At 32.7% G+C, this 13,680-nt stretch overlaps 1 protein-coding gene and 1 long non-coding RNA gene across 3 annotated transcripts; one reads left to right on the forward strand and one right to left on the reverse strand.

Moving 5' to 3' along the window:
- Positions 1–853: 853 nt before the first annotated feature.
- LOC123691349 (carboxypeptidase A2-like) lies at positions 854–12,314 on the reverse strand. Of its 2 annotated transcripts, none has more exons than XM_045635680.1 (9): positions 11,619–12,314; positions 7,802–8,002; positions 6,869–7,125; positions 6,584–6,793; positions 6,318–6,507; positions 6,075–6,222; positions 4,723–4,912; positions 1,527–1,673; positions 854–1,353 (listed from the first exon to the last, which is right to left on the reverse strand). In XM_045635680.1, the coding sequence occupies exons 1-9, from the start codon at positions 12,286–12,288 to the stop codon at positions 1,144–1,146; spliced, it is 2,223 nt and encodes a 740-aa protein (XP_045491636.1). In that variant the 5' UTR covers positions 12,289–12,314; the 3' UTR covers positions 854–1,143. The 2 variants fall into 2 exon arrangements, with proteins under 2 accessions (XP_045491636.1, XP_045491634.1); XM_045635678.1 differs by having other exon boundaries at positions 11,607–12,314.
- LOC123691350 lies at positions 9,871–10,832 on the forward strand. The gene is made up of 2 exons (XR_006751388.1): positions 9,871–10,034; positions 10,164–10,832. It is a non-coding gene; the product is annotated as an uncharacterized LOC123691350 (long non-coding RNA).
- Positions 12,315–13,680: the final 1,366 nt, after the last annotated feature.

The raw sequence follows: 13,680 nt of genomic DNA on the forward strand, positions 1-13,680 counted from the left end.
GTTAAGGTTTATTTACCCATATGCTGGGTAATGTTGAAAATGTTAAAAATGTTTAATTTAGTCTTTAGATATTACATGTAGATTATATTGTTAACAATAATAAACGAATGTATGAACATATGAACTACGATAGAACTTATGAAAGATTTGATTTAAAATACACGAAATAAACAGATAAAATATATTCTATATATTTATCGATTTTATATCGATAAAATCGATGTAACGATATTATCGATATGTGCAAGCCGGAATTAATTTACATTTACTCAACAATTTCACTACTTACATATATAATTTTATGAGTAGACGTGTCTTGTTATTTCGATTTCTATGTTTATGAGTGTCAATCGACTTCGACTATATGAACGGATTTGCAGCTGCTGAGCAGATCTTAATGATGATTATTGGATTTTTCTCCGTTTTGATTTTAGGATATTAAGCGTTTAGTTTTTCCAGTGCGGGTCTCTAATAAAGGTCATGCCTTCATCACAACTGACAACTTATCGTGAAAATAATGAATAGGTAAAGTTTTTATGTCTTAGATGTTGGAGTGCTCTAGCCTCTATACAAGCTCTATATTATATATACCTAGTAAAAATAATTTATAAAAGTTAACATTCAACATGTTTTTAAAATTATACTTATAAATAAATAAGAAAATAAGAAGTCTTGATTAGATAGACAGTAGATAATAATAATAAACTAGTAGAGATGCAGATGATAAGGGGACGTAGGTAGATGAACGGACAAGAATACAGATATAATTTAACAATGAATAATAAATTGCTAATATCGGAGTAGTTACAGGGAATTAAATAAAAAAATAAAAATAAATTATATTTCTGTTTATTATACCTACAGTCGTATATTAACAATAAATATTATCGAGCTAAACGCTAATATAATTTGATAACTAATGTAACAGCCTTTTTCTACAGCTAATATTAATAAGTGTAAACCATTTATCTACTAAAATAAATACATTTTTAACCAAGAAGACAGCAAACAATTTTCGAGCACTATGGCCATGGTAAAAAATTCAAATGGACAATGGACATAATTATGTATTTAGTTTGTATACGAAATAAATCGCCATAGTTTTTATTAAAATACTAATTTAGAAAGGCACGTGCAGAGCAGTTACGGTGTCAAATTATCAACAATTGCTTTAATTGCTTGCCAAGTTTCCCTGGCTGTAGAAACTATTTGTGACCCGGGTAATAAAAATCCATATGGACCAAAAGAATCCCGCAGATCTACATGATATGAAAATTTAACTCCTGCTCTTGCTTTTGCCCAGTCGTGTGACATCCCTGAAGCTGGTTGTCGAATGTCAGCAGCTGTGCCCACCTGGACATAAAAACATCGATAATCATTGAAAAATTCTCTAATTTTACGCATTGTACCTATGTACTTATCCCATAACATTTTGAATGCTGCATCATATAAGAATATGCAGTCGATAGTTTTGAATATTCGGAATATTCGAATAAGGTCATGTAGTTACTATCTTCATATTTTACCTGATATTTAGTACCATACATGTCTGCAAGGGCTGCAGTCGCCAATTTTCCCATTTCCACCAGGACTCCATCATCAGAATACGGTGTATGTGCGTGAGAGTTTGGTAGGAGCCACGCTTGTGAATATGCGTGAAGGGATATGTACACCTGTAATTAGCATAATTATTTAGATTGATAATAAAAAACAGTTGAGTAGGTAATAAAAAAAGATTCAAACGCGATATCTATCAATAACTAACGGTGTCTTTTAAAAATGACCGAATAATTGAATAACCAAATCAAATCAAATGTAACCATGTTCAATTTCCCCTTTACGCTATAATAATAGCGCTCATTATATCGCACCTTCGGTAGAACAAGGGCATAATTGTCATAAATTGCCAAAATGACTTAAATATGCAGAAATGCTTTAAAAAGGCCCTTTCAACTGGAGGGACAAAGACATTCGTTTAATTCCTACAAAAAACAGCCAGATTGAAATAGTGGCGTTGTCATTTTGGCGCTATTTTGTTTCTCTCTTGGCGAGACAAAGTCTCATTGGTTAGTTGTGCCATCGGCGGGGACTGAGCTAGCTGTCACTTGGAGCGCTAACGTCGTTTATGTAAATATGCCCTATAATGTTTTTGATTTCTGGAACGACGAGGCCATATCTGTCACACTTATGCCTAGTTTACGATTTAAAAATTGGGAGGACAAAGTCGTTCAGACAATTGTGCCCTTGTCTGTCCAAGATTTGTTATACTCCATGGTCTTAAAAGTAACATTTTATTCCGATAATTGCTGTAGAGAGCAAAAAAACAAGTTAGTTTTTTAGAAATTTAAACGATAGGACTGCCAATCAAAATACAACAAACATACCCTCACACCCACAAATCTATCCTCAAAAACTTTCGAGTTTACATAATAAATAATAATATTAGTAAGATATTTATTCGTAAATAATTATTTTTCTTTTTCAAATTTGTTTTTGGAATGTATTATTTTGCTGTGAACACATTGCCTATAAAATCGATCATACATAAATTAGGGGACCCAGCATAAAGCCGATGCCGTCCATTCTGGAATGTAAAACGTGCAAAAAAAGCTGGCCCAATATCAATATGCACTCCGGCAGAATACATAAGCCTTATAAAAAATGCCACGAAAAAGGAGGAATTATTTAATGTCAAGGAATTGAATTATGATTCTTTCTTGTTCTGTTATCTTAATATAATATTATTCCAATTTTTAAAGCGATTCCAAAGAATTTTGCTAGGAAACATAATAGTTTCAGATTGTTGAAGATGTGTAATGGCTGATTAGTAAGTTTTGATCTCTATTTTTGTGATAAAGTACTGCGGCTTTCTAAAGTGTTTAAGAAAATAAAACATTTATACAAAAAAACACGTTATTATCATTCCAAAATTATTAACTTAAAGCTTTAGATATGGCCATATTTACAAATTAATTTTCTTGTTGGTGGAACAAGGGCACAAATGTACACCTACTTAACCCATTGAGCCCCGAGCGACCCAATGAGACCACGACACAATAGATTTTCTATTGTGTCTGTGATTCCGGGGGCTGAGTTATTAAGGAAAAAATATTATTAAAAAAAAACTAGCAGTTTTTAATATTTGTAAACGATACACCTAAAAGAATATAGTATATAGTTTATGTCATACAAAGCAGAACAACCATAAAAAAATTATTATCATAGCTAGACCACATTAAGTACTACAAATATCTTAAAATGGCTCTCCTGTAAAATTGCAAAAACTGTAATTGTGCCCTTGTTCTACCGAAGGTGCGATATGTACTACTTATGTTTTCTTCCGGATATTGGCTATAATAATAGCGCTCATTATAAGTACTACTTATGTTTTCTTCCGGATATTGGCTATGCGTAGTGACCTGCACATTGCAGAAGGCACAATCTACAATTCCCACAAACACCCTTTTCCTCAATCAAGCTCTTCGAAAGTAGGCGACCTGTTTCATCTTAGTCACACAGACTACGAATATTAATTATCAACATCCTATTTTTTTGTTCCAACTGAGGTAATCGTCGACAATTAGTATAATTATAATAACGTACCACACTAGCATTATCCTCAGAACATATAAAATGTTCTGTGAGCATTATCCATGTTAAACTTAGTTGTGTCATGCATGTGTAATGAAGAGTCATTAGGTACGTCTATCTTATTCGAGACTCAGCTCGAAATAACATTAGGCGTCTATATCATTTTATTACAGCCCTAACTGCATCATTAAATTTGTCTATATACATCTATAAGTGCGAATAATATGCAGTGTTAAATTTGATGAAATGTAAGAAAGTGTCCATATGAGCAAATACACCATATTCTCTCACAATTTCTATGCCGCCTTCTTGATGTGCGGTCTACCTCAGTTCTGGAGAATGATAAATTGCCACGACTCAGACGTTTGTATTATAGTCCTACCTCTATAAGTCCCCTACCTTTAGATTTCTAATGTATCTTTTATATCATATCATTATACATAATAACCATTTCAAATTTTCTTAATTAGGGCAACATTGTCCTGTTGGCTTTTAATTTCTGCAAAATTATATCTTACACTAGATTCTCCGCGCGGTTTCACCCCCGTGGCTCCACTCCTGTTGGTCGTAGCGTGATGATATATATATATATATATATATATATATATAGCCTATAGCCTTCCTCGATAAATGAGCTATCTAACACCGAAAGAATTTTTCAAATCGGACCAGTAGTTCCCGAGATTAGCGCGTTCAAACAAACAAACAAACTCTTCAGCTTTATAGATATAGATTAAGATTATATAGATTATAACCGTTTCTCAAATATGTATTATATTTTTCACTTATAATACAGCGAATACTACCTACTCATTTATAACAATTGAATTAAATATAAATTATCGTTCAGAAATCGGTGGAAAAAGTGGCACACCACAAAAACTCAAATTTAGTTATTACTAATGTCTTAAACAGCTTAGCAGCGTGGAATATTTTCGAAATGTTCTTGTGATTACTTTCTATGTGATTGTCCCTCAAACTTCGTTTACTTATGCATTAGCGTGCGGTGGAATTAGAAAAAATCCACTTACTATACCGTATTTTTTCACTTTAAAAAGTTTTGTATATGATTTTACAAAATTGTTGATGGTATTATTTATTAAATATACCTAAGCAGTAATATTGGGATACCTTTATTTGTCCCCTGTGTTCAGCTAAGAATTCGGAGACAGCTCTCGTCTCTGGTTCACTGAATGGATGCGGACCCGCGTAGTTATCAGAGCAAGGATCCTGCGATGAGTCTTTCTCACCCCAATGATAATCCCAGTTGCGGTCAGCGTCTACACCGATGCATTCGGTACGACCCCAGTTCCATGGGAACCTGAAACAGATCATATATTTTTAATGATAAGTTTTCATAATAGAAATCGTTCTCGTTACCTTTGTGGAAGCTTCGGGGAGAGTGCCAAAAGCCAAAAGGCCCCGAAAGAATTTTTTTTTATATTATGTTCATGGTCGACAGAAGTTAAATTTAAATTTTACGTCGATCAAGTTTTATTAAATGTATATTTTGTCAAATTTCAATTACAAAGAACACCTACGTCAAAGGATACTGTCATTATTGATATGACATACAATTTTACCCAATTGTTATTCTTATCATTATTGGTTAACAGTGGATAATAAGTGATTTCTATAGTTACTAAAATAAAAATAAATAAATAAGTTAATTTAGTTCAAAGGAAATGGCACTTTAAAAACAAGGTCAACTTTTATTTAGTTAAATATTTCGACATAATATGTGTGTACCTAAGATTATCTTAAACGAGCTTTCACAGCAAAAACACTAATAGTGTCTAAACACGCCGATAAGGCGCAATACTTATCCGGTTTTCCCTAAGTAATTCTTGTTCTGGTAATATTCTAAGTCCTAACGATGATAAGAAACTCCTAGTGAAAAGTCACATTTAATTATTTAAAACCTTTCTTTATATGCTTTTTGTAATAACATATAGATTAAGAGAAACATAGTAGTACGCTAATGTGCACGTGCTTCAACAAAATAAAAGCGAAAACCACCAAGTTTCTCGAAAGGTTAATTTATTACTCAGTATGGAGATAGGTACTACTGTAGAGAATTCTAAGTGCTCATTAAGATATTTATTTTATAGTTTTGAATACCAACTGTCAATTTATATTGCAGAATAATTTAACTTAACTTTCACATAGATACGTAGAATAATTTCACGAAAATTTCATATTCGTACAACAACTCCAACCAGGCCTACATTTTTATCTTTTTCCACACTACAGGATTAAATCCTGCATTGCCTTAAAAATGATTAAGTGCATTCGATTAAATAGTTAAAATTTAATTATTTACAAACGTTGACAAAGGTGTCCAATTTGCAAATTGCACCATACCTGAAAAATAGTGTTCTATTAAAATTCCTAAATAGACCGTGTCCTATTATGCCTTTAAAATTTCTCGTTGTGATTCGTGCAGGTTGAACAAGTTTTTATATAGAAAACTAGGTTCTCACCAGCCAACGTAGTAATCATCGGAGTCGGAGAAGCGTGATCTTGTTTTCCTCCAGAGTCGATCGTGGGTGTGCGAGTGTTCGTAGCCGTCGGGGTTTAGTACGGGCATGATGTAAAAGTCTGCCTGGTGAAGCATATCGTAATCTGGCCCTAGATGGCAAAATTATAAAGAAAACCATAAATTTTATTCGCATTTTAATATTTATCTACACTTGGAAGACAAGTATTCTAAATCAGTAACCTACCTAGCCCTTTTTCTCCTTCCACCAAATTGTAGATCATCCAAGATGCTACAGCAGGAGCTATCCACTCCCGCGCGTGTACACCGCCATCAATCCAAATAGCCGGTTTTAAATAAGTCCGTAATTTCCATTTCTTGCGTGCTCCTTTATGATTTGCGGTCTTTGTCCTTGTATCATTCGTAGGCGCTGAAATCTATGTAATACTGATTTATTAACCCAAAGTAAAACTAATCATTAACTAGAACAACTAGGAGTAAATTTTGTTTAACCTTAACTGCAACTAACGGCAATCCTTCAGAGGAGCGACCTAAAGGTACAAGTTCTACAACATCGGAATGTAAATGCTGTAGGTATTCGTAATATCTCATGATGTCAGCATATCGATGGTATCGCCTCCAGGTCATTGGATGTCCTCTCAATTGAACTAATTCAAGCCGTTGTTTTTTCGAAAGCTTGGGATTTTCATAGGAAATAGCTTTCTGGAAAAATACGGCCATAATTAATCTCTACAATTAAAAGATCGTCAAAAATTATGCAGTTAATTTATAACGTACCTGTAAATCCCAGATAATTATATCATATTCTATATTAGATGATTTAAGATGGTCTTTTACATCCACAAGTAAGTCTGGTGGAACCAACAGATCTGTGGAACCGTTCAGCGATGGCAAAGTCCACCACATTATACCAGACCCTTCACCCTCTTCTTGTAGTTCTATCAGGGAACGAAGTTTCCATTGCTGGTCGGGATAAGCACGAAGAAGTTGATAGCCCTTATAGTTTTTCTTTAATGACTTCTTATTTTTGTTTACTGAAAAATCAATAAACCTAAATAAAATATGACAGTTACATCATTCAATGTTTATTCCAAAATATAACTTTTTTAATTTGAATAATATAATTATTTTCACAAAGCAAACAACTAATGACCTATTGAACCCCATAATTTGATGAGGCTAGTTTTTAGAACCTCACAAAATATAAACAGTATGTAAAACTAGCCTCATCAAATTATGGGGTTCAATAGGTCATTAGTTGTTTGCTTTGTGAAAATAATTACCTAAAATATTATTCAAATTAAAAAAGTTATATTTTGGAATAAACATTGTTCTCTAATGGAAAATAAAACAATTGAGTTTTCAGTCAACCTAAGAACTTAATACATCTTTGTAAATAAATTTCTGGACTGTCTACAAAACTTGGCACACATTTAGATCTCATTTCTTTTTTTGGCAAATTAAGTCAACGATTGATCTCGGCTCCAAATTTTACATTTATGTTTTTGGTGGGATTATTATATCGCGGAAATCTTGTGTGTCTTTAATCTTTATGATACAAAAAAAACTTTTTTCTCGCGTATAATGATGTTTAATTTCTTATAGGATAATAAAATTCCAATTCAAGTTTAAGAAAGCATGGCGAAATGAGCTATATTGCACATAATGTTTATTACGCGTATCGTAGTTAATAAGATCACCCATACATACCAGTAACACTGCTTGTTGTTGTCGTTTCGTCGTTTTCTTCTGAATCAATGAACATTTGGAACCAATTGCTTGTGGATGTCGACGGTGGTATCGGAGTGGTCGTAGTTGTGGGAGATTTTAGTTCAGATTCACGAAACCAACCTCCATTGAACCACGACGACTTTGAATCCGAAATCCATTTATAAATTTTTGTGAAAATACCTAAAATTTATGTTATAGATATTATAAAAGATTTAATTATTTTAAACAAATAAGCGTCAGCTACTAGTAGCCTTCTTTCGGAAAGAAGAGCTACGAAAATAATATTAAAAAAAATCTTAATCATAAGAGTAACTATATTTAATCCGATGTAAAATCGAAGCTAGAATTATCTATCTTACACATACATAATTATATAGAATTTAAAATAAGATTAGTAGGTAACACATCTAGGTACACACATAAAATATAATTTATGTGTGGGATCGGCATAGCTCGTTCACTCACTCATTATAAAAACCATAAGAATAATTACTTACATAGTTATACCTACTACATTATAAAATATACAGGGTGTCCCACTGTTGGTGTATTAAGCTCAAAGGAGGTTTTAGTTTTGCATACGCTGAGTTAATAAGATTTATTTTTATATACCTAATAATAATAATTTAAGAACATTTGTGTCGTAGGTACATGATTTCTATGTAGCTTTAAACATTAAGGCTGCACACGCGACGGAAGCTTCAAAATGGAGTAACTTCTCCCGTTTTCCCAATATTTCCCTTCACTGCTCTGCTCATATTGATCGTAGCGTAATAAAAAGTATACTATAACCTGCCCAGGAGTATGTAGAATAATTGTGCCAAATTTCGTTAAAATCCGTCGTGTAGTTTTTGTTTCTATAACGAATATACAGACAGACAGACAAAAATTTTACTGATTGCATTTTTGGCATCAGTAGCGATCCCTTATCACCCCTTCATAGTATTTTTTTAAATATATTTCATGTACAGAATTTGCCTCGCTACAGATTTATTATAAGTATAGATAAAAAAAAATATAATATGTAACCTATTGAATGAAAATTACCGGGCACTTAAAGAAGTACAAAAACGCAGGGTTTTGTCGGTTCTAGATTTCTCGATAGCAGTTAATGAACAAGAAACTTAACAGGAAAATATCCGCGTATAACTTAGCTACGAATGATGACTTAATTTTTTAATTATATCGTTTTCACTTAAACAATTTAAGAATGTTATGGAAAAAATGAAATCATGGTGTACCAATAAGGTAAGAAGTAAGTAGGACATCACTATACTTAGGAAATTAATTGATTACTTAGTCATTAATCATAATGATGACCGCTATGACTCGGTTATTAAGTGATATGAATGATTCATTAAATCATTCATACATATTTAAAAACCGTATTGATTATTTCCAAAAACTAGTAATTATACCTAATAGTATACACGGTAGTATATTATTATTAGTCTGTGCTAATAGGTTATAAACTAGTATCATAGGTACAGTTGGTTACCTTTGCTTTCTTAACCCCATAAAAGAAAATTTTCATAGATGTTCTATATTATGTATTTACATACTGAACTTTTTTACATCTTATGAATAAAAAGAAAAACGTTAATTATAGCACTTTCATTAACATTTAACGGTGCAAGAAGATTGTAAGCTGCTTTGATAACATCTTACTTATCAACGTTTAGATCGCATTATTTACTATAAATCCATAAAAGTATGTATAAAGATATTTGAAAACATCAACCACGAACTTTCCTTTTCAGGGTTCCGTAGCTTACCGTTCACAAAAGAATTCTTTAATTGTCTGATTTACCAGTTTTTCTTATAGATGTCGCAACCAAAATATCTGAGATTGGAATTTGGAACAAGTGTGTATATAAAATTCCATATCTACTAGGTACATATTACTCATTAGTCATTACCTATTTAAATACGTTTAATGCGATTCAGGTTACTAAAATTTAGATATCTAATTAATTATCAAAGGTAGTTGTTGATACCTACCTATATATGTGCGGTCTGCGGAAGTTTGTAATGAGCAATAATTTTAACCCTTAGCAGGTATCGTGGGTCAAATTTGACCCAGAAGCGAACATTTTCGGTTATAATTCTTTAAATATTTATGCAACGACTGTGCGCTTCTAAGTATTCTCAGTGCGTCGCTAGCTGCAGCGGGGGGTGGATGTGCAGAACTGTGACTATCTTAGGAGCGGAGGTAAGTAGCTTTCTGGGTCACGTTCGACCCACGACACCAAATAAGTAACTTTTTTCACTGAGTGTAATTACTTACTTTTTTGGTTTTATTGTTTATTTGTACTACATTGGAGGGCTTTTTGAACGACAGACAAATCGAGGAGTTGATGAACGACTTAAGTGATGATTTGGAATTGAAAAATAAAAGAATACCAAATGTAAACCAACCTTGTGACGAAGAAATCATCAGCGATCGAGACAATCCCTAATCTGTTAGTTGCTTAGAAGACAGTGTATTTGGAGTAAGTTCTGACGACAGTGAAAACGAAGAGGAGATACGAGAATAATAGAAAATATACGAGGAACGAAAATACGAGGGATGAGAGTGAAGAAGATGAGGATGATAGTTGATGGTAGAAGTCATTTTGGTTTTGGTTGTCATTTTTTTTATTTTATGCTGATTTCAGAAGCAATTTGTTTTTTTGTTATAATAAAGATATGAGAAGTGCCATAAATATATTTTAGTTAAAGTTTTTTTTTTAACATTTCTATTTTTTTTTTATGTTTTAAGTTCACATTATCCAAAAAGTGCCAAAAAATAAGGTTATTTACAAATACATGTAAAACATGATATTTTTTTTATATTCTAAAATTAAATAAAGTTAATTTTGTAAAAAACATTTTTTTTATTTCTTATCTAACCATATTTTATACAAATAATAAAAAATCTACGTTCTACAACAGATTGTTTGGTATGGGTAGAATTTGACCCACGATACCGGTAGTGTTGCCAAAAAAGGCGATACCAGCTAAGGGTTAAATTTTATTATCTAAGGCATAAATTGTTAAAATTTAAACATTACAATTAAAGTAGATAATGTTTAAAAATGAAGTGTATAATGCTAATTAAACATAACACATTTTTAACATAAAAAATGTATAATGTATAAAGACTGTAGTAGGTAATGTAGGTATATAGGTTAAACATAAGTCAAATAACTACTCAATTACTCGAAGAACTAAATCATATTACATATTATCAATGAAAATAATACTTAAAATTGGTTTACCATCACGAATTAAAAACCTCGCAGAATTGAAAATATAATTGTTTTAAAAGAAGTGAAGTGAATTGTTTCTTTTTTTTACATGGCGCCTATGATGAAAACCCTATCTTTATTTACCCAGTTTTCAACTCTCTACGGAAACAAATCTTATACTAAGTATTTTAGTTTATTCGATTTTTGATAGTCTTTAAATAAGAATCGTTTATAAGAAAATTCGGCCATATGCGATGTCAATAGACATGCTCATTATTGTCTCATCTAATGAAATGTAGAAACAAGAACTTTTTTTTAGATATATATATAGATTTACAACAGCTTTTAAGAAATAATGAATATTTTGTCATTATTTCTTAAAAATCTGCATATCTAAATTTTAAATAAAAAATGGAATTTATATTTTTCAATTGGTCCAAAAAATATAGCCTAAGCAAATTCTAAGGCCTTTAACCCACACAAAGGCCCACGTTGGTCAACCGTCAAGTAAAGAAAGTTGCAAAAACTCTTCTCTATCTACATTAAAAACGTACCTCCTAACCAACCTGATTTCACTTGTTTTTTTGATGGCTTCTTGTATTTGTTACTTTGAAGAAAAGATGGTATCCATCCTGTTTCCTTTGAAGGACACTGTACTTTCATTGGCGGGGATTTTGTGCCTTTTAATTTCGTTTTATACTTAGTCGTAGACCTTTGTGTAGAGGCGGTTCGCACACGTCGAGTTGTTTTTGGAGGGTTGCGCGTAGTAGTTGTAGACCGACGTGTTGTTGGTCTCTTGTTGGGCTTATATGTTACATTTGGCTTTTTTGTTGTCTTTTTCGTGGACACTTCAATATTCACCCATGTATCTTCATCATTAACCACCACTTTCTTCACGGGATAGCGTGTGATTGAGTTTTTTAAAGTACTTAACCACGGCGGCCGTTTTGTCACAATAAAGTTAGTATGGCTTTCAATGTTTATGGTCGTTTTAATGATTTTACTCTTTTGGTCACTTTTGTCTTTCATAGTTATATTAGTGTGAGGAACTTTGCTCCTTATGATCACTTTAGGAATCGGCCGCGGGGCCTGGGTCGTTTCAGGAGAGTCCTCGTACTCATCCCAAAAGGCAAACGGGTCAGATTCAGAATCCGAAACATCGATAGATCGCAGAGGCGTGTTTAACGCGGTCGCGAAGTACGCCAGAAGCGCAAGCAGCGCCAGGCGACGCGCCATGTGTCGAGAGTGTTTGCATGGCGAAGTGCGCGCGCACTGTACGCTCAGGCGCAACTTACCCGTACCACCGAGACCACCTTCCCTGCCAGTATTACGACGTTGTCGCTTTCAATGCGCTACCACTAGGTCAACCCGTCCGTTCGAGTTATACATCCAGCTCTCCATTTAACTATTATGTTTATACTCGTGTTATTAAGTTTCCTGTAGAAGAACTGGTATTTACCTCCTAGAATTTTGCGGTACAAAATACCTTTACATAGCCAACACTAACAAGTAACAAGTTACAATACTATTTAGACGGTTTTTTTGTTGAAGAAATTTAAAAAAAACTGAGTGCCTATCTATAGACTTATGAGGACTTAACAAAATAATGTTTTATATATTGTATTGATATTTGGTATTATCTAAGCAGTGGATAATAATATGCAATACGAACTCATCAGTGTAATGTAATTCGAAGCGTGAAATGTAGCTCAACATGTACGGTTCGCTTGTCTGGTGCTTACCCGTCCACAGGACCATGATACGACACCGTCACGATGTCACTGCGCTAACAATCGTTGTTATTTTACTTAAAATTATACACCTTATGAATTTTCACTATAATTGAAGCTTTCTTTGGGGAAAACGGAGTATGTGTCGTAGCTTATGTTTCATTTCGAGCGTAAACAAAACAATGATACGTAATATTATTAGCCTGGGGTTCATCGATTTTCCTAGCTCGCTGAATCTGCTGCTGAAAATATAGGAAAATTACAAGTGCTATTTTTGAATTAACAATGCAGTTAGTTTATCTGATTGAATCGGTTAACGACCTCGATATCACATATTGACCAAGTTTAACGCCAATATAATTATTTCACCTGGATACCTATAGATAACATTTTACTTGATAGATATTTAATGTTTAATCATTCATATTATATATTTTTTATGCCGATGTATATTACAATTTATCTTTATACAGTAAAATCTATACATCTTATTGACCTCAAAATAAGCCAGTAGATCATATTTGTTTTCACATCTTAAAAGCTACTTGCTTCAAAGCGGAAAGCTACGTCAATCATTTGCTTAAATATTTTAGATACAAGTTACCAGTACCACCGGTACCAAAAAGTTATGATTAGAAATTCGAATTTCACCATGTCTATCTTGACACATATGAATTGCATGTTTACATTAATGTACTTGCAATTAACCTCATGATTTTTGCTATATTATGTTCGTTTCATATTTTTTTATGTCTTGAACCAAATAAAAGGAACATAAAGCACACTTAAAGTTTTCAATCTCGTAGAAAATACATTAGACTATATAAAAAATTAACTAATTAATTGGCATTGGGCAATGTTAAAGTAAAAGCTTAAAACAATGCATTTGGGGTATTAT

This window comes from Colias croceus, chromosome 4 (genome assembly GCF_905220415.1).
Source record: "Colias croceus chromosome 4, ilColCroc2.1".
Taxonomy (NCBI): Eukaryota; Metazoa; Arthropoda; class Insecta; order Lepidoptera; family Pieridae; genus Colias; species Colias croceus.